At 40.0% G+C, this 21,573-nt stretch overlaps 3 protein-coding genes across 6 annotated transcripts in view; 2 read left to right on the forward strand and 1 right to left on the reverse strand.

Moving 5' to 3' along the window:
- Positions 1 to 2,700, forward strand: part of LOC147056584 (endonuclease V-like) — a 52,602-nt gene extending 49,902 nt beyond the window's left edge. Inside the window, exon 9 of the mRNA XM_085913205.1 lies at positions 2,619 to 2,700. The gene's annotated coding sequence lies outside the window, so the exon portion shown is untranslated. The remainder of the gene's footprint in view (positions 1 to 2,618) is intronic.
- A 3,178-nt stretch (positions 2,701 to 5,878) lies between these two features.
- LOC147056585 (neuronal pentraxin-1-like) lies at positions 5,879 to 9,981 on the reverse strand. Its single transcript, XM_085912266.1, has 5 exons — positions 9,507 to 9,981; positions 8,489 to 8,696; positions 7,272 to 7,513; positions 6,999 to 7,178; positions 5,879 to 6,233 (listed from the first exon to the last, which is right to left on the reverse strand). The coding sequence occupies exons 1-5, from the start codon at positions 9,924 to 9,926 to the stop codon at positions 6,012 to 6,014; spliced, it is 1,272 nt and encodes a 423-aa protein (XP_085768392.1). The 5' UTR covers positions 9,927 to 9,981; the 3' UTR covers positions 5,879 to 6,011.
- Positions 9,982 to 20,372: 10,391 nt separating this feature from the next.
- rptor (regulatory associated protein of MTOR, complex 1) overlaps positions 20,373 to 21,573 on the forward strand; it is a 101,754-nt gene continuing 100,553 nt past the window's right edge. For all 4 annotated transcript variants that reach the window (XM_085911670.1, XM_085911672.1, XM_085911671.1 and 1 more), the window contains exon 1: positions 20,373 to 20,881. The gene's annotated coding sequence lies outside the window, so the exon portion shown is untranslated. The remainder of the gene's footprint in view (positions 20,882 to 21,573) is intronic.

A 21,573-nucleotide genomic window follows, 5' to 3' on the forward strand; every position in this document is an offset into this window, starting at 1 on the left:
ACACATTTTAAGAAGGGTGAAATTTATTTGGCTCAATCATGTATTTGATTTGTTTTCATTTTATATCCCTCTGCTGTTACATTGGTGTTAATTTTTTTCCACCTTCAACGTCTGCCACGGACAGAGACGTCTCTTCTGAGGCCTGACGCGTCATATTCAAGCTGAGAAAATCCGATATGGTATATGCTCTGCAGCTGTTGTGGATCTATGAAACCCACTGAGACAAGTGTAGGATGCCTACTGTATGAAGAAGAATATTAAAATAATCATTTTCTGGTCTGACTTGTGGAGTAGCCTCCTGCCGCGGTCTATATCCACTTTGATCCCAGCCTGCCTAGGAAACCTCATTATCCTCGCTGAATACTTCCTGAAGGACTCTGCTGATCAGTAAATGCCACAAGTTCCACTCCCTGCTGTCTCATCACAAAGAGAAGAGCAGCAAGATGACGATCAATCTCTATTCCTCACTTATTTCTCTCCCCTTTTCTTAACATTCAAGGCTCTGCGGAGAAAAGCAGTATGGAATAAATCACTCATCATGCACTTACTGTATAATGGAGCAAATGTACACTCTTTCTGCAGGCAATATTTGTTGAGCACGGCATCTCTAAACTCTTATTTAGCCCTTTTTGCCACCCAAACACAAACATGCGGAATAGCTGCACTTGTGGACAGAAGCAATATTTCTGTCCTGCCTCTGCCTCAGGGGACATCTGATGAATTAATGAGATGTCACCACATATGTCACGCCCTTAACCGCTCAATCACCTCCAAAGACAAACAACGTCTGTAGAGGCATAGTAGATACAAGTTTGTCTCTTGTGGGATGTTTGACTTTGATAAAATATGTGGACAATAAATTAATCACTCTCATTTTGAGATTGAAATCTATCTAATTAGTGGCTGAGGCAAGGCAAGGCAAGTCAAAAAGCAGGGGAGCTTTATTAAATGAGCACAATTCATGCACAATGTGTTCTATTAAAAGTACAACATAGGCTTATGGTCAAGTTCAAGTACCCGCTCATGAATCTCCTCTTTAGTTTATCCCAACTTGGTGGCTCTTGAATCCTCTTGATATTTCAGTGTCCCTCTTCTGTGCATGTCCAAACCATTTCAATCTGGTCTCTCTCGTTTCAAACCATACAGTCTCTGCTGAGATCATTTCTGGTGCCGTCCCTCCTCGTCACTCTCAAAGACATTCTCAACACTGCATTTCCAGCTCTGTCTCTCGTCTTCTCATCATTTCTACAATCTCAGAGGCATACGACATTGCTGAACTTGCTGCTGTCCTAGAAACTTTTCCTTTCACTTAGCTGGTGTGCTCTCGTCACATAGCACCCTTGTCACTTTTCCTCCACCAGCGTCATCTGCCCTGTATTGTTTTCTTCCTCTCTTCTACAGTCTCCATTGCTCTGAGCAGTTGAAGTACTTGTACTCGTGCACCTTCTCCATCTACTCCTTGTAACCTTACCATTGCACGGTCCTCCCTTTCACACCCACACGTACTCTGTCTTGCTACAGATGACCTTCGTTCCTCACCAGTCCAATGTATACCATGTTTCGGTTCTTTTCTTCTCACAATGCAAAAATAGAGACCATTGATAACTCCTGCTGATCTCATTTGCCCATCACCACAGCAACAAAAAGGGATTCAAAGCCAATTGTTGATGGAGTTCCATCTTGAAAAAAATCTGCCAATCCACCAGCAGACCTCTTTCTATTTATTCCCATACATGTGCTGAACTAGTCTCCAGATTTCCTCATACAGTACCACAGAAAACACCTGATTACAGTATTCTTGAGAACAAAAAAGCATTCTCAAGTGTTGGACTTAATAGAGCTGATTAAGGAATTTACAAATGCTCAGTCTTCTTTTGAAATCTTTGGAGGGGAATGCACAGAATGGCAATGGTGTGTGTCTTAGTACTATAGTGTGCTAGTTGACATGGGTGAGATACATTCAACTGCCATGGATGGCTTAATTCCCCTCTGTTGCCTCATTCATATTAGTCCTGTGACAGTAGTTTATTCGCCCAGTCTATATTTTGCACTAAGTCAGCTGGGATAGTCTCTAAGGCAAGGCAGCTTTATTTATATAGCGCATTTAATACACAAGGCAACTCAATATGCTTCACACAAGCAGGGAAAGAGAATGTACAAGCATTTACAAAAACAGCAATGACAGAAGCAAAGCACAGAGTAAAGTAAAGAATTAAGAGTGTGTTTCTAAAGTGACGCAAAGAAAAACAGACTTAAAGATGTTTAGAAAATCTTAATCAAGTGGGATAAAAAGCAAAGTTGTTGACCTGGATTTAAAAGCATTGACTCTTGGGGCTGACCACTTCTGTTGGCAGTTTATTCCATTTGCGTAAAGCATAACAGCTAAATGTATTGTCACCGTGTTTGCTTTGTACTCTGGACTCCTCCAATTGACTCAAGTCTGGAGATCTCAGAGGCCTGCTGGGCTTATATTCAATCACCATTTCTTGATTTTATTCAGGATCCAAACTATTCAGTGATAGACGTGTAGCAACTATCAAAATGTATTCTACATCTGATTGAGAGCCAGTGTAAATCCTTTAGGACAGGAGTAATATGTTCTGCTTTCTTTGTTCCAGTCTGAACCCAATCTGCAGCATTCCGAAAGAGCTGCAGCTGTCTGATGCTCTACTGGAGGTAATAAGTTTCTCCTGGTCTGCCTGGAGCATTCAAACCTTCCGTCTAGATATATTTTTCCAGTTTTAGTAATGGATTTTTCCTATGATTGCTGAAAGTCAGGTCTATCAACACCCCAAGATTTTGGATGTGATCTTTTCAAGACACTAACTCCAAGTGTTTTCTAACAACAATCCTATTTTCTTCATTGCTGAAAACAATTACCTCTGTTTTGTTTTGGAAATGTTGATTCATCCAGTTGTTTCCTCTAAAAAGCAACACAATGCGTGAATTGAACTGCTGTTATTTGGGGACATTGATAAATATAGCTGTGTGTCATCTGCATGACAATGATAGCTAACTTTAGCATTCTGAGTCATTTGACCCAAATGGAACATATGCAGACTGAGCAAAAGGGGTGCAAAGACTGACCCTTGAGGGACCCCACGATGTCATGGCCATTCAAAACTACCAATGGTCACTAAGTAACTCCGAAGTAGGACATGAACCATTCCCTTAAAGTAGGACATGAACCATTTCATTTAATCCCAATAAAGTTTCCAACCCACCTAACAATATATTATAATCAATGACATCAATCGTTTTACTGAGATCCAATAAAACTAGCGTCGACACCTTGCTTGTGTTACCCTTCAAGCTAACATCATTTAGTACTTGAGGACTGTTTCTATTTTGTGAAGAGGTTGGAAACCTAACTGGAATTTTTCTAAATGTTTGTTCTGTATACTTTCTACAACCTTAAAGAGGAAGATGGATTGATGGGTGGGAATTCGTTTATTTCACAATTAATACAGTTAATGTTATTCACTTTTCATTTGACACTCTAACATGATTGTTTCTCATTGCCCAGGCAAAGGCATTGTTTTCCAACCTCCTTGTAATAAAACGTAACTATAGTGGGACTCAGGAGCACTTTGTACAAATGCCTTGTCATTCTCTTTGCCGCTACTCAACCCAGGCTCTTTTCTGCAGTGCACCATGGGGGATTACTCCAAAGTGATGCGTCCCTCTCTCTCTCACAGCTAATGAAAATCCACTCTAAGGACAGGATTAAGACCAAAAATCAGCCTGCAGTCTTTCGGAAAAGATTTGTGTATTTTTTCTAATTATGTATAGCTTTGTTGAGATTTATGTTTAAGGGCATGCTCACACACTAGGCCATTGGAACAGTGCAAGACTAGACTGAAATTTGCACACTCTCTTCTGGCCACCGCTGGTCTGCTTCATTATACAGCAGAAAGATAAATAGTTTTTTCTTCTATTGTAAGAGGCCACAATACATGGCCAGAGGAGAGATCATAATTGCTGAGTTAGTTATACATTTTAATTCTGACTTAGTTGACCTAGTTATTTCAATTATTTCTATTGTTCACAGTGGCAGCAATTGTGAATAACTTGAAGGAAACAATCACAAGATATAGCATCGCATGTCAAAATTTCAGGCATGTGCCAGAGCATGACCATGCACAGTTGTGGTAGTATTTTTTTATATTCAAAGTGGCATTCACAACTGATTGTATGACTTATCCACAGATTGCCTGGTGCTCCAGAGTCGCATGGGGTTCTTTTATCCTTCTGCTCTGGCTCTCTGTGAATATGTAAACTAAATTATGAGTAATCAATATAAATTTAAACCACTTCTTTCATTTTTAAATGTTGTTTTAAATCTAATTTGAATGGTTACGCTGTACTTGTAATATTAAAATAAAATATGTTCTTTTATGTCTTTCTCACTCCAAAAATGCGTCACAAGTGCAGCTGTGCGGCATCTGGCATCAAGATTTATTGAGCTATTTGAACCCCGAAAGGCAAACAATGTAAAAATCCAAGAAAGGCAGAGTTTCTAGAAGAAAAAACCCCCCAGAACATTCAATTCTATGCGCCACATAAATTATACTAAAACAAGACAACGCTCCCGCCTCATACTTGTCAGCTTGCAATTGGGTGTGGAAATGAAGATGAAGTTTACAGCCCTGATCTTTTGATGCTCTACGCTCAGGAGCAAAAATCATATGGTAAAGTTCTGAAAATGAAAACGCATTTGTACCCTTGTGATTCTTATGCATTCATGCAACTTGTGTCCTCTATTATACTTATCCTTGCTCTTTTATATATTGCTTATTTGCCTTGTAGTTTAATGCCTACAACCCGCTTACATTTTGATGGAAACATGAAATAGTTGAGCCAAATACATAATACGTACTCCATATGCCCACTAAAAGAATGTAATATAGAAGTCTATATAAAAATCAAAAAAGCTTGGGTAGAGCAAAAATAATGTCAATTCGCTTCAAACCTCAGGTGCTGATTGTTCCATTGCAGATAGAGTTACCACACACACACACAAAAAAAGCACCAGAACTGCACTGCGACATTAAGTATCACAATTTTATTACAAAAATTAAATTATTCATCTCTCAGGTTTTGCCATGCTTGGAGCATATAACAATGCAGTAAAAAACCCACACCCAAAGATAATAAAGCAGATTTCAACATTGCTTTCACAGCACTCTGTCATTCATGCTGTTACTATACAGATACTGTAACATTCCTAATACAGAGCAGTACAAACACCTGCCAAAACACGTGATGATAACAATCCCAAACGATAAATTGAACCAGAGTCAAGAAAGAGAAAATCCAAATGAAATAACACTGAATTTGCAACTTAAAACATTGTGTGCGCTGAATATTTGTACCAGCCCAAGGCACCCAGGCTTTGTAACAATGTTGGCAAGTCGGCGATATTCTTACAGAAACACTTGAAGCGAACGACACTTACAAACTGACTTGTACCACAGTCTGGGTCCTCTGCTCCTTCCGTTCTCTTTGTCAGTCACAGTGGAAGTTCCGGAGGGGCCTTGGAGGAAGAGGAAGGAGCAGGAGGAGGAGGAGGGTATAGGAAAAAAGAGCCTCAACATCTTGTCACAGCGTCAACTACTGACAAGAATTGACAAGGGTTCCTCTGAGAAACAGGTGGGAAATGTTACGTAATTCCTTGCTTGGATGGTGACTTGTCCACACGCACGGAGCCAGATGCTAGTTCCAGACAAAAGAAGCCAAACCAAAAAATTAAGTTGTGCTTTCAACTGAACCCCTCAGAAAAAAAACAACAACCTGAGGTTTCCCAGAATGAACCCCCCACCCCTCCCCCAGCCCCAGGATGAAAACTGTTCCTCAGCATATAAATACGTACTAGGGAATGGCAGAAATCCCAGCTTGAAGCTTACAACTAAAGTCAAGATCAAATGGCCTCTAACAAACATCAAATGAAGACGAGAGCAACATAAACTCAGAAATACACAGAGGCCTTATCTCCATGGCTTCAATTCAGTTCAGTTGGCTGAACGGCAAGGCTCAAAGGACCATTTAGTTGCTCCTCCAAATATTTCAATGTTGCTCTCCATCCAAGAGAGCACATTGCCGGCCGTTGCTTTACTGTTGCAGGTTGCCAAGTTGTAGATTTCAGTGATGGACAGTTTCCTATTCCAGATGTTTAGGTTTGCCAGCTCGCCTACGAAAGCTTGTGTTGCATCAAAGCCTCCTCCGAGTGTATCCTGCAGACGGAGACAAATCAAAAAAATTAAAAAGCAGTAGTTAAAATACAAATGACATTGGGTGGGAGTACATGCTGGATTTGTCATCGGCCATTTACAGCAGATATATTTGTATCTTTCTTTTCTTTTTTTTTTAAACAAGAACTCCGAACCGTATTTCCCTTTTAGAACCTTGTTTATCCGCCTTGTTGGTAAGCCATTAAATATTCAGTTGGCTCGTTCCAAGAAAAGAGCATTTCTTTACACCTTATGCCATACTTTGAACTTGAATGCATCTGAAGTCACACAAGTTTGCATTTATGTGTTTTCAAAAAAGTAGATAAAGGTATCTATCACAACCTAGAAAAGAGGCACATGAAAAGCCATCATGTGCCTTCTTGTGGAGTCACGCAACGTCAACATCATTAATATAAAAGGATGGAATGAACAGCAAAGTCAGCTGTGAATGAACGAGTAACAGGTCACAGTGAAGAGACGTGACTCCCAGGCACAAGCAATAATCCTCTTTCTGCACTTGTCAAAGTTAGGTGTGACTTCATTGTTTCTTATTTGATAAATATTCTTTCTTTTCCCCTGCACTGAACATTTCTTCAAAAAATAACTTCATTTTGTTGCACGTGTCTTTTTTCCAGTGCTGATTTGTATGCTTGTATTGAATTAAGAGTTAAGTCAATCACTTGCCAAAATCAGCAAACAGGTTTGCTCAACTTTGGCGCAAACTGAAAATGACATTTTACTGCTGCACATTCTCACGTGTTGATTTACCTGCTCCTGTCCCAAGACGAGCACCCCCTCAGGTTTGATGGGGTGATAGGGTGCCAAATTTTCCCCGTTGCCCCTCATCACACCATCCTGAAAGGCCTCCCACATCCCGTCTCGAGTGGTCCACGTGATGCACAGGTGATGCCATTTGCCGTCATTGATGAGGAAGGGCAACTTTGCAACCTGCGGCAAATACACACTTCCATTTAAATCAGAATTCAGGCCGCATCATTTCCATCTTAAAAACCTTGCTGCACACTCCCTCCTACCACTGACCTTGTCATTAATGAGAATCTCCATTGGGTTGTTTCCCCATTCAATCAGCACCAGCTCGTTGGCCTGACCCGGGACAGCGTAAGAAAAAGGTGTCCCCACCCCTGGTGAGGCATTGGACTTGATCCACAGACACACGGTGAAGGAGTACATCTCGGGCAGACTCCTCTTGGCTTTGGCGTACATGTAGTTGGTTCTCAACGGGAATGTCAGCTGGAACTTATCCGTGGGTCTGTTTTCTTTGCCTGCACATGAGATTAATGTCAGTTTGTCTGTAAAGGTTTGCTTCTGCTCGCTCTGGGAATTCTTTTCTATTTAATCGGTGTCTTTAGGGATTAGGAAGAGGACAGAGCAACATTAATCAACATTCATGTTTATGGGCATGAGCCAACAATGCAGATGCGAATAGAATTCATATGAGGACAACTCAAGTGTGACAAATGAAAAATATTATTTTCTGCCTTGCTATTTGAAGTACCAAGTAAGACTGCCACAGTATTTCCCCTGGGAACCCGATACACCCATGACATGTTCATGCATCCATCTATTTTCTATACCACTTTCTCCTCACGCAGATCACTGGTGATAAGGAGGCGGAGTACGACCTGGACTGGTGGCCAGCCAGTCACAGACCAGAGGAACATAAAACTGTCTAAACTCACAATCACATTAATGGGCAATGTCGAGTTTTTATTTAGCCTGATATGTTTTTGAATGTGGGATGAAGTTGGAGAGCTCGGAGAAATAATACACGCTGAAGGGCACGTATCCGCGCACACACGCACGAGTTGGATAGCTGAAAAAGACTCATAAATCCTCCAACTCGCCTAAGTGCGAATCACCTTTTGGCATTATCTCTCCACAGCAGAAATGTACTTGTAATCACTTAAGACTTTTTTTCCCTGTTGTTCCTCATCTTCTTCCTCTTGTTCTATTTTTTTTTTATTTTATTCCAAGTCACACTGTCAGCATTTGGCAGTGAAACGGCAAAAGGCGAAAGGGCAAACTACAAGCAGTAAGATATGCAAAGCAATGCAGCTCTCTCCTCAATGCGCGCGCAAGGCGATAGATGCCGCAGCAGAAAGCGAAGGGAAAAAAAAACATTCGACTCCATGGGAGCTTGTGAACTCATCGTATTAGGGCTTGGAGCGGATGATGTGCCCCTGGGCAATAAATTGGCTACCCTCCCCTCCTCTTTGCGGTAGATCCAATGTACGCACCTTTCTCTAAGTCTGTGATGCGGTGGTGCAGAGAAGTGAGCGTGGACTCCACTCGGTTCCGTTGGTCGCTGTCATTTCTGGAACCACTTTTGGCTTCTTCTAATGTGTTGACCCGAGACAGAACTTGCTTCTCCATGTCATCTATCTTGTTTTGAAGCAGATCCTTCAGACTGTTCGCCTGCACGGTGTTATTCCCTCGGCTGTATTGCTGCAGCGTGCGGAAGGAGAAAGGGATGTGTTTAAGATTGGAACAGTTCTGGTTGGAAATCTTTACTTTTAAATTATGTGCCTTAGGGTTACTTTATATGGGGATGGTTAGCTCTTTGTCAAATTTCTCATAATAACTCATCATGGTTTCCCATATGCGCACTCACAGGCTCTATATTACTTCGGTACTTGCACAATAGATCACTCATATCCAGTGCAAGCTGTCCGCCTTAAACATAACTGTGCGATGGGGTGGGGGCAGGGGCATTTGAACATGAGGTTACTTATAGTTTGCAAAGGCATCGAGCGGAATTTGACCACCCTGTAAACTTAATATTAGAGACAGTTGTCGTTGTAATGCATTGCACGTGCACACCCCTGCAAATGCAACATAGACAGACACACGATCAAAATAATACTGTTCCATAATATGCAACATCTTTTGTTTCTATTTATTTGGATTCTATGTAAATTTCCTTCTGAAAGCTGTTCTTTTACTCTCTTGGCCGTTTCTCTTTAATTAATGCAGATGTAGCTGCTGTGACATTTTTATTTGCTTCACGTGATTATCTATCTATCTATCTATCTATCTATCTATCTATCTATCTATCTATCTATCTATCTATCTATCTATCTATCTATCTATCTATCTATCTATCTGATTATTGCATATTGTGCGGTTGTACTTAATTAATCATCATGCGCGAGTAATATGTGCATGCTCGGTAAAAGATAGACTTGAATGTGTGCATTGTCGTCTTACAAAGCGCACGGAGCCCAAGGGAACTTGGCTGTACTGGAACTTGCCTACCTCAAGGTTCTCCAGTCTCTGTTTCAGAGTCTGTAAAGTGTGTCCCAGCTGGGCCAGGGTCTCTGCGGTGCCCCGTGAAATATCCCCCATCGTGTTCTTGGCGCCCGGCCGCCTCCCTCCGGGTCCCGCCGCGGCCGGGAAGCTCTGACTCTCGCAGCGACTCAACTTGGACGTTAGTTCCCTGATTGTCTCCTTCTGGTTCATAATGGTCTCTTTTTGCTGCAGCACGGTCTCCCGCAGCTGCATGACAGTCGTCTTCAGGTCCTCCGCCGGCCCACTGTTCTGCATGGTGGCCGCACACAAGTCCATATCCTTGGGCACCGACGTGCAAATAAACTGCGTCTGTCCCAAGTCTTGCGCGGAGCTCTCCGCGGTGGCCAGGCAACAAAGGAGAAAAACTTTCCACGGGAGTCGATCCATGGTTCCACTCGCGTTGATGTCGGTGTTCAGTACCACGGAGCTGTTCACTGAAGCTTGGAGCCGCAACATGCCGCGCGCGCTTTTATAGCGCGCTTGACGCAGCCCCTCCATTCATCGCAGCTGTGAGAGGAAGGAGGCGCCCGGAGTCCGGCCCATTCTTTAAACTCGTGCACGATCCGTGGAACAGTCGCCCACGTACTTGATCAATGCCAGGCAGAAGCTTTTAGCCTCGTGTTTAGACATCGTCGGTAAAGCAAAGAAAGTAATGAGCAAAAGCCCCGTCTAAATATTCCCATTTAAAAACAGATCATCCCATTTATTCAATAAAGATTGTAGACACACGTCATAATTTCAATTTATAATCCAGGCTACATGGAAATTACTTGGAATAAATCTTTCATGAACAGTATTCTATGATATCACAATTATTGCGCCCTCTTAAATGAGCCGGAAAGGGTACTCCACCAACCCCCTTCCGAAACGCGCACTGTATAAATTGCTATACAGTATTTTAATTATGATCGAACTTCTCTTGTTACAGTAAAACCAGCAATCTGCATTTGCTCCCAGGAGGAAATTTGCTTGGTAATGGATTGAAAGCAGCAGATGAATGCACTTTCCTCGCATTTTCCATTCAATGAGTGTCTATATTAGAGCAACTGATAGGCTTGTATATTTTACATATATATTTTCTTTCACCGTCCATTATAGTATAACACTTCACATTTCATACTATTTTTAATTATTAATTTATTATTTCAATGACAGGGTGGTTTGTTTCCGGCAATATAAAAAAAAAATTCTACACAGAAGTCAAGGGACTATAAGAAAGTAAATAAATAATCAAACTGTTAAATAGAAAAATAAATAAATAAACATGCCCTTTGTGTTCCAGTGCATTCTCCTGCCAAATGATCACAACTACTCAGCGACACATGGATTTTCAGTCCCACTTGCATCACAGTGCTGTGTAAAACTCTAGTCACAAACAGAATTGCGGAGACAAATGTTAAGGTGAAACATTTGTAACTCAGTTACATTGCAAGAAGTTTTTCAGACTTAGGCATGACGACTCCACGACTATCGACTAAAGGTGGGAGGAAAATTGACCAACAAGTCCACCTTAATTTGTTTAATCATTGATCCTGTGTGTTGTAATGAGCAAGATGCCGAGCTTGAGGCAAGCAATGGCATATGAAACAAATAGTGGATGGGAGCTTAATTGCTCCAGGACAAACATGTACACATTTCTCCTTATCTCAGCAGAATACATGTCATTAGATTTCATAACCTTGCTTCAAATCAACAAGGGCCACTTTGTTGTGTTTAGCTGCTCAACAGCTGCTTATTTGCTAGCAAGGAGCAAAGTTTGCAAGTTTTTAATCACAATGTCAGTGTGGTTTACTATTGAGGATGTGTAGTTTACCATGTGATCCACAATATATCACAACTTAAAGGTGTCACAGCACCATATGGTCTCTCACATTTTCCTCCCTCCCTTCCTTCTCCTTGCCCTTTTGGGAGCCTAAGATCAGGGGATGCTTTGAGAATTATTGTCAATTGATTGTCTATGTGAAGCCCTTTGAGACTGCTTGTGATTTAGGGCTATACAAATAAACTTGACTTGACTTGACTTGACTCTTCTGTGTGTTAGCTATAACACTGAAAGAAAAGATCATGTCTTTGCAGCCAGTAATGTGTGCCAAATGAGGCTGTTATCTTATTGATGTAATCAGATTTGGTGCTCATAGAGGGAAGTAGACTGATAATAATGAATATTTTCATTTAAATACACATGCATGGTCAGTTCCATACGTTGGACACCAGAGGCAGTATGGAAAAGGACTTAAATCTGTAACGATCAGTCTCTCTGGCTTGCTGAATAATGCAGAGCTTTATAATAGAACCTACTGTCTAATGGCAAAGACAGATATGAGCCATTTCACACAGTGGCAGAATGCGGCATGCTTATTTCTTCAGCATTTGCCCTCGAAGTGGAGAATAATGCATAAGGATTGACTGAAAAACACGGGGAGGGCTGCAAAAGCAAGAAAAGGTTAGGGGGAGTGCAGAGGCTGTATGCCGGAACACTTTGAAATACACTCACTGGCAATAACGTTGTAAAATAATTTCTCTTTCATGTACCTAAATAATGCAACTAAAATGTTGTTGTACATCAGTGAAAACTACAACAAATGATAAATTTTTAAAATGTTATTCATTGAGTGCAGGCCTCGAGCAAGGTTGATCTGTAAACAAAAGCATTCGTGAGCAGTATTTGTAGTTAGTATCTATGTTTTGTATTTCGGGGGAGTGGATAATCGTATAACACGTTAGGAACATTCTAGGACAAGGCTAAAAATGCAAAAACGTAAACAATAATCCTCTCGCAGTATTTTACTGGGATAAAAAGAAAAGAGGGCGTTAAAGGGAGACGTTACTATATTTTTAAAGGCCAGATATTTAGCTTTTTTTTCTTTGCAAATTAAAACAGGTGTATTCCTAGGTGTTACAGGGCAAGTCAAGTCTTTCTTTACAATAATATGTTCCATGTGATCCCAACGATCTTAACATGCTAGTCTGACTAATATTGCATTTGTGGAATATTAATCAATCCACTTAGGGAAAGTTTGCCATTTGCTGTCAACGGACAATGACATCACAGTGTTTTAGCTTGCGAACATCTTCTGACCAAACCTCGAAAAAAAAAGGTGATTCGTTGGTCGATTTTCAGTCAACGACAAGTGGCAAAATGGCCGCACCCAGCAATGGAAAAAAACGGGTGCAGTTTGGTGCTTAATTCCACAAAGAACTGTCTGATATCTCCAAGATGCCACAGGATGGTGCTAAAATCCCTGTCATGAAAGCGAAGAACTATGTTGAAGTGACACATTGATTGAGAGACCAACATTTTTAGGCAAGCATCAGTTATCTCTTTGTTTTTTGCTATTTGCAGCACTTATCACACATTTTTAGGGGGGCATCAATTACCTCTTGTTTTTTTTTGCTATTTGCAAGACTTATCACACACGAAAAGCAGGAGGTTACGATACGGCATTGTTTTCTTTATGTGAAAGCAAACACACACGGAGTGGCTCTATTGCCTGAGGAAGCCTCAAAGCCTGGCCTGTTAAAGGGTTAAAAATGAGAAAGAAAGGTGTGAATTAAATACTTTCTCTTGGCATTGACGTCACACCATAAAATTCACTGACGTCAGCCAGACAACCAACAGCAAAACAAAGAGATGAATCATGACTCAAGAGACACGTGTCCAGCAGAGAGCTTGCTCGTCATTGAGAACTCGAGTGATGATGAGGTAAAAGCTCTTTATAGCTTTTGTACATGTTGCAGCCTTCTGTTGCTGGACAAATATTACCAAATATACAACTGGATTACATCCATCCATTCATTTGCCGCCGTTCTCCCAGCCGACTTTGGGCAGCAGGCAGGGTGCACCCTGAACGAGAGCCGGAATCGAATCCCGCACCTCTGAACTGTGAGGCAACGTTCTAACCAGTGCAAAACCATGGCGCTGACTGTATAATAATAATAATAATAATAATAACTGATAAGAGACAATATTCTTTCAGAAAAGTTCAGCTGCATCTCTGATTAAAAATGTAAAGATTTGTTAACCAGTGTTCACTTGTAGTGAATTATATGAACGTGTACAACCATTTTGTTACCGTGCAGCCACATAATGGTCTCTACTAATTAAAACATACAGGGACATAAATAAATGCTCTCTGCAATACGTGTTCCACGAGGCCCGAAGAGGACTTCATCATAATTCTCTGAAGGCTGCACATTAACACTGAGCCACGACAGTGCTCTTCATCAAGCCACTTGTATTGGAATCCCTCTAGATACATTTTCTTCATTAGAGCTTCTCCACATAAAGGTCTTTGGCTAAAATCCATTTTTACCTTGTTGAAGATTTCCTGAGTTGCATTTCATTTTATTTTGTTCTGCATTGTATTTTGAAGGTCAAAGTCATATTTGACGTCATGTTCACAAATTAGTGGTGTTGATTTTACAAAGCATCCACCACAGATAAAAGAGTGTTTATCTTTAAAAAAAATAATAATTTCTGAGAAATTGGACACATTTTGAGGGGGGATTGGTGGGGAGTACATTATTTGCTGCAGGTCACAAATAACCAATTAAATTTCTACTAACAGCTGGCACTACTACATTGCTTTTTCTTTTAAATAAATTTAGATATTTTTGACACATTCTCGCTTTATTTTGATTGCTGACCTTTTGAACAATATGCTTCTAACTTAATGAAAACTGTTTGGGGCAGTTCTTTGTGCCCTGGCATGACTGTACCCCACCACTGCACAAATCAATACCTGCAGTATTTCAAAACCAACTTTTTCATCTCAAACTTTTTTTCCAAATGTGAAATTCATGTCTGCGATTGGCTGGCAACCAGTACAGGGTGACCCGAGCCAACTGCCCGCTGGGATAGGCTCCAGCACGCCCCCGACCCTCGTGACGAAGAAGCGATTTGGATGATGGATGTGAAATTCATGCATCTAAAATATACGGAAGAGGATTAGGGCCAGTGAAGAAAAAAAAACAAGGGGTGACAGGATTCTGACTTTATTCTCAGAATTCTGACTTTAAAGTCAGAATTCTGACTTTAAAGTCAGAATTCCCCATTTCTGACTTTAAAGTCAGAATTCTGACTTTATTCTCAGAATTCTGTGACTTTATTCTCAGAATTCTGACTTTAAAGTCAGAATTCTGACTTTATTCTCAGAATTCTGACTTTAAAGTCAGAATTCCCCATTTCTGACTTTAAAGTCAGAATTCTGACTTTATTCTCAGAATTCTGACTTTATTCTCAGAATTCTGACTTTATTCTCAGAATTCTGACTTTAAAGTCAGAAATGGGGAATTCTGACTTTAAAGTCAGAATTCTGAGAATAAAGTCAGAATTCTGAGAATAAAGTCAGAATTCCGACTTTAAAGTCAGAATTCTGACTTTATTCTCAGAATTCTGACTTTAAAGTCAGAAATGGGGAAAGTCAGAATTCTGAGAATAAAGTCAGAATTCTGACTTTCCGACTTTAAAGTCAGAATTCTGAGAATAAAGTCAGAATTCTGACTTTAAAGTCAGAATTCTGAAGTCAGAAATTTGGAATTCTGACTTTAAAGTCAGAATTCTGACTTTATTCTCAGAATTCAGACTTTAAAGTCGGAATTCTGACTTTAAAGTCAGAATTCTGAGAAAAAAAGTCAGAATCCTGTCACCCCTCGTTTTTTTTTTCTTCACTGGCCCTAATCCTCTTCCGTAAAAATATGACTTGACCAAGCTTTTTGATAATTTGACTCTTTATTTATTAACAGTTTAAATTTAGATGATATTTCATTAGATTACGTTAGATTATTTTGGTATTCCATACATCCAATTTATGTATATCTCAGCCTGACTGAGGTGAAGTGGAGCCTATCCTAGCGGACTTTGGTTTGGAGGAATTTTACACCCTGGACTGATCGCCAGACAATCGCAGGACTGAATTTATAGGATGCTTTGAAATACTACTATCATGCAAGGCATTAAAATTCAGATTACATATAACCAGAAAGGCATGCGCAGTAATTTAATAGCACATAGTTTATAGTACAATACAAGTACAGCCCCTATGCATGAGGAGGTATACATGTCAACTGGAGTGTGAACATTGTTGAACAGGCTTCGGACTATATATATTTTTTTTTATCAGCATTGATAACATTACTGGTTTGGTTGCTTCAGTTCATTCTTTATATTTATTTGAGGCCTTACGTACTTGACGCTACTTTGATTAATAATTAATTGTACTGGAAAATTTGATTTTTCCTTAAAATTTGTAATAAAAAGTAACTTTTCATCAGATTGTTATTGGCACTTATATTCATTACAATATAGTGAATTACAAATGTAGTTTAAATTTCTACCCTGCTCACTTAATATTCACAATACTTGCAAGTTACCTCAGAACAGTGAACCTGAAACACATGTGCATCTATTTGTTTTGTAAATTAGAAACTTTACAAAGCGCAATATTGTTGTCAGTGAGTCTACAAAGCTTAGACAAAGTGAGGCACTTTGTGGTTAGTGGCCCATCACCCTGGGAGAGCAGCTGTGTTTTAGGATTCAATAACACGAAAAGACGACCCTGTGAGCCAGAAGTGTACCCTACAAGGACCGAATGAGCTCTCTGCACATCCTTTCTGAACTACATCAAATGTACGCATCTTCTTGTAAAACCAGAATCTTTCCGTAGCTCTCAGAGGTGCTGAGTTATTCCGCCCATAATGTCTGGATGAGGTTGTTCTGATCATACTCCACAAAAATGAAAATACATGTTCTAGAGTGTGTTTCTAATCTGCTACAGGCAGAGTTGGATAGTAATATGTTACATTTACTGTATTACATTTTCTCAAGCAGGATTTTGAATTAATATTACTGGCAAGAGTAGCTATGATGCAACATTCATTTTACTTTATCTTTAATATATATGTTGAGAAGAAATTACATTTACTCCACTATCTACTACTTTATACTGCATTCCATTTGCTAGTTTATCGATTAATGTTTCTTTATTGTTTTTTTTTTTTTTTACTCCATTTCACTAATTAAACAGACCCAGGCAAGAGATATCACCGCACATAGTCCATCAAAATGACTAATTTCTGTGAAGTGACTGAAGAAGTGTAAGAAAAATAACAGTTTCATAATGTGTTTTCTCCCGTGTCTGCATGTTCTATCCGCCTTGATTTTTAGAGTTCGCAGTAATTGCTAATATATATTGGTTGGACATTATAGCCTAAAATAAAATGTAAACCTCCTCACATTCCATCTTTAAAGCTTCTTAAACCCTTTACCCTCAGCACCTCCAGCCTAATGTTCTCAAAAATATCTCCTTCTGTTTTTTTGACAGAATAATGTGATCACAGCTGAAAGACAATTTAAATCTGCTGTAAAATCTTTGTTGTCCAGATTTTGCTTTGGGGTTTTGTGGATTTATTCACGGTCAACCTTGAGTGTGAATTGTGAGAAAGATGAGCTTTAAGCTGAAGCAGTCTGTGCTCAGGGACATTGGCTGATCATTATGCAATACAGTACAACACATTGATCACAGCAGAAGTGTTTATTAATGCATTGTAAAGATGACTTGGAAAAAACAATTGTCAGAAGCAATACTCAAAAACAACACTAAACTATTGAAATATGTGAAGGCAACATCTTTCAGAGACATGAAAGCACAAAAACAAGAGTGGGTGTGTGCGTTTCCGTATGTGTGTGTGAGTGTGTGTGCATACACACGTGTGTAATCACAAATGAAGAAAGCATGAAGACATGTCTTCATCCCTTGAATCACTTCTTATTCATGTAACTCTTTTGTTCCCCGCTGCCTGGCAATCAGTCCTTGGGAAAAAAAAAAAAATTCCTTCTTCTGTTTCACTCCTGTTTCCAGTTTTTCATGTCACCCTGATCCCTAGGGAGTAGAAAATCTGAAGAAAAAGAACACTAATCTTCTCTCTCTTGTCCTGGCTTTGTTGCAGATGAGACAAGCCAGGGTCTCACCCTCCTTCACACCACAGATTGGATTGGTTCCACCCAGCCGTGGACACCAGCGATGTGATGCAAGGGGCTCAAACTCACCGAGATAGACCAATGAGTTTCTTCCAGATCAGATTGCTGAGCTGCCTGAAATGAGGCAGGCCGAGGGAGGGGTCGTAGTGATGACTACTAGACTGGTACATTTATTGAGATAGATGTTATCACGCTCCAACCATCTGATATAACAATTTTATGCTTTCTAATGGGCTGGCGCTTCAGAGCAACCTCCTATGAATTGATCTCTACCATCTTATTGTTTTGTTGTCATTCAAAAAAGCCTGTCTTTGGCTTGATTAACGTTATCAAGAGTGACAGGCAAATGTAATTGTCGACCAGGAACATACTGGTAAACATGTTGATTGCACACATGGCTCTAGCAAATGCCACGATATACTGACTGAGTGAGTTCTTCTAAATGCGTCACTCGGGACAGGTGGAACGGCGTATTCACTCTGTGATGTTTGCATATTCAAACATTTGGCTCCTGCTGTTTGAGAAATTAGTGTGTAGCTGGACACAAAAAGGTGATGAGACATCTCATGTGGAAACTCACTTTGTTCACTTGACTGAGGTGTGGGCAATTTGCACCCAGAAATCAACAAAAACATCAACATCAAAAACATGAAATCAAATTATCAGTTGAAGTAGCTGCTTAATCACGTCTCCAAAAAAAAAAAAAGGAAGTGTCATACTGTTCAACCAACAACAACACGAGTTTGTCTATGGAAACACTGCCTCATTAGTCCATTTGCTCCAATACTGTCATCAAAGTAAATTCTCTGACGAGACATTGTAAATAAATAATATTTGTTGTCAACAGTGTTTTATTTCCCATGTTGTACATGTAAATGAAATGAATTATTTCCATGCTGTATGTAGTTTTCTGTTTCACTTTAATAGCCACGCTTACGCCATGTTGGTTTCCTGCAAAACAGGAAATAATGCATTATGGTCTATATTAACCTTTTGAATAAACATCGATGGCCAGTATATTTCCAAATGCATTATGGGTAATTTTGAGTGCACTACATTTATCCTCCCTGGACATTCAGACAACCCTCCAAAATTACTGAGCTGCTGCTGCACGGTGTCCGAGACAAGACCTTCTAAAAAGGTTCTAAAAAGACTGCCTAAGGTTATATCCAGATGTTGTTTTTGGAAAGAGGACATATGAGTGCGGCCAGTATTGATGCACAGATTGAAGGGCGAGGGGCCAGTCTGTCAGTGCTCAAAGTGGACCATAAGGCACACTCCTTCAAATTGGTCTGCATATGGCTGTCATCTTTTTCAAAAGATGATGCCCAAAAAAGTGCCCAAAAAGTATGCTGAGGACAAGCAGACTGAAGGCATGGAGGTTTGGAACTACATCCCACATTCTGGTAAAACTTATTTGGTTCAGAGTGACTCATCATGTGCAGCAACTAGGTGAGGAGAACTATAACAAATGTGTCTTGCCTAAAGTCAAGTGTGGTGTGCCATGGTCTGGGCCACATGAGTGCTTCTAGCACTGCGGGGATATAGTTCATTGAGGAATTCATGAATGCTGGAGGAGAGCATGAGCTGGGCCACACGACAGGATTCTAACATGATAACAACCCAAATACACCTTCAAGACAACCATTGCCTTGCTAACATAAAGGTAATGGTGTTGGACCGGCCAGGGCTAAACATTACTCAATGGTGGTGACTTCAAAATAAACATATAGTAACACAAGGTCTCTAAAATCCACACGATGATGACATGCAGGGGCGAAGAATTTCAATGGCAAATTCAAGGTGGCTATTCAAAATATTGACACTGGGAAATTTACTCACTTTTGTTGCCAGTGGTTGGGCAGAAAAATATATTCATTCTTATGTAAAATGTTACTTGCCAAAGGTTTTAGAGCATTCAGGTTTTCCCCATAAAAAAACATTTCAGTTCATTGTTTCATCATTCTGTGAAGTATAAAAATAATAGATAATTCAAGTTTCAGAAGAAATCATGGATTCAATCTATAACTCAAAATGTATTTTAAACTTTAGATTCATTCACATGGCCACCTCAGACGGATATAGCATCTGAACATTCTTGTAGTATTCTTTCTAGAGGAAATTATATACTTCTCATATAGTTTTTCTCAACTCTGTTGCAGGACTTCCCACAAATGTTTGACTGCTTTGCTTTCACGCTTCCGTTTGGTGTTCATTCCAAATCAGCGCAATGTGGTTCAAGCATGGTGAATGCTTTGTTGTCTAATTTTGAAATGACCAAGATAAACCATTTCAAAATCTCAAAAACCTTTCCTCTTTCAATGTGACCTATACCCTGTACAAATACAATACCGGATATACAAACAAACAAACAAACAAACAAACAAACAAACAAACAAACAAACAAACTAACTAACTAACTAACTAACTAACTAACTAACTAACTAACTAACTAACTAACTAACTAACTAACTAACTAACTAACTAACTAACTAACTAACTAACTAACTAACTAACTAATAATTGTTTGTGTGTGGTCCAATACCTTGTTCGGTACTCACCCATCCCCGTAGTAAATATACAACAAGGTACATTGTCTTATAAGGACTAAAACAAAACAAGTAAAAACAAATAAAAACAATTGACAGAAAAGGCACAATGGAATTATTTTTATTCAAAGCCTATTAATGATAAATCTTGAGTTGTTGCAGTGTCAAATACTTTTTTTGTTGTTATGTACTGACTACATTCTCCAAGAATAATTAAAACAATCAGAAAGGATTTGGAAATCCTCATTTTATGTAAGTAAAAATAGTCAATTACTTGCAGAACAGATACATCCCAAAGGACAGTAACAGAAAGTGCATGTGGTACAGGAACAACTGTCGTGACGTATCATGACGGGCTCGCAGCAGCAGTGCATTGTGGGTCGAACCCAAGATGGCTGCGCCCTTGCAGGAGTGCTGATGAAGTGGCTCTGCGGGGAATTTCTCTGGGTTGTGTGTGATTTTCGCGAAATCCGGTGCACGAAGCTGCATGATAGTGACCCGGTTTGTGGTACAGGACCATAGGAGCAGAGTCTTTAAGTGTGTGCGGTGGATCGCGTGGCTGTGGCAGACTGTCCGTGTGAAGATGGGCCTCGTCTGCAGCCCCTTCCCATAGCGAAGAGCTGTGGGGAGAGGAGCCACAGATTCCCCTGCAAACACGCACCCGTTCAACTTGGATTTGACGGCTTTGACATACTGTATAGACTGTGGACGCTGTCTTATAATTTTCTTACCGGAATTGTTTGTGCGACGCTGTCTGTCATCGTCCGGAGACGAAGAGCTTCCCCAGCCCGGCGAGATCGTCCCTGCACACCGAGGTCTGCACACATCTCCATTCTTCGTAGTCAATTCTGCACTGCTCTCTGATTTCGCGTATTCAGCGGCAGAGAACGTTTTCAAATCAAGATTGCTCATCTAATGTGGTTAACATTTGCTTAACCAGCAGTCCCACCTGTGAGACTGCTGTCAGCGTTGACTTCACGTTAAAACACTATTTAACTTTGCCAATATACCTTAAGCGTTTTATCAGTTGTATTTACTAAAGCGGAATCGAAAACAAGTGTGCGTGTAACCAGAAAGCTGTTGCAATAAACTATATCAGCACACAGTATGTGTGAGTTTTTGTTTGTGTGTTTGTTTGTAGGGTTTTGTAGAGGTGTGTGTTTGGGCTAGTTAGTTTCTGCTTCACTTGTGTAAGCCATTTACCATGAAACTGAATGTACTTTTCGATCATTTCTAAATTGACAAAAGTCAAAATTCAGATGTAGGTACATTTTGGGCCCAAGCCATCTTGGATTGGCTCTACAGCCAATTAGTGGCTGGGATAAATGGTGTTTTGGAATTGTAATACAGAAATTGAATAAATTGCATTGTTTATTGTAGACTGCACACTTTATTTTGTCATTGTGTTCTAGTCAACTATTGTAGTAGTGCTACATAACCTCGAGTATTGACCTCAAAGTTGAGTGGGGCTTTCTGTCTGTGGTCATTATGTTCTCCCTCTTCCTGC

Source organism: Syngnathus leptorhynchus, chromosome 5 (genome assembly GCF_054491065.1).
Source record: "Syngnathus leptorhynchus isolate UIUO chromosome 5, UIUO_Slep, whole genome shotgun sequence".
Classification (NCBI taxonomy): Eukaryota; Metazoa; Chordata; class Actinopteri; order Syngnathiformes; family Syngnathidae; genus Syngnathus; species Syngnathus leptorhynchus.

Coding starts and splice junctions, on each gene's coding strand:
- LOC147056585 (XM_085912266.1), bottom strand. CDS start 9,926: ATGGATCGACTCCCGTGGAAAGTTTTTCTCCTTTGTTGCCTGGCCACC. Junction 8,697..9,506: donor AGAGACTGGAGAACCTTGAG/GTAGGCAAGTTC, acceptor CGCACGCTGCAG/CAATACAGCCGAGGGAATAA. Junction 6,234..6,998: donor TCGTCTTGGGACAGGAGCAG/GTAAATCAACAC, acceptor CTCCGTCTGCAG/GATACACTCGGAGGAGGCTT.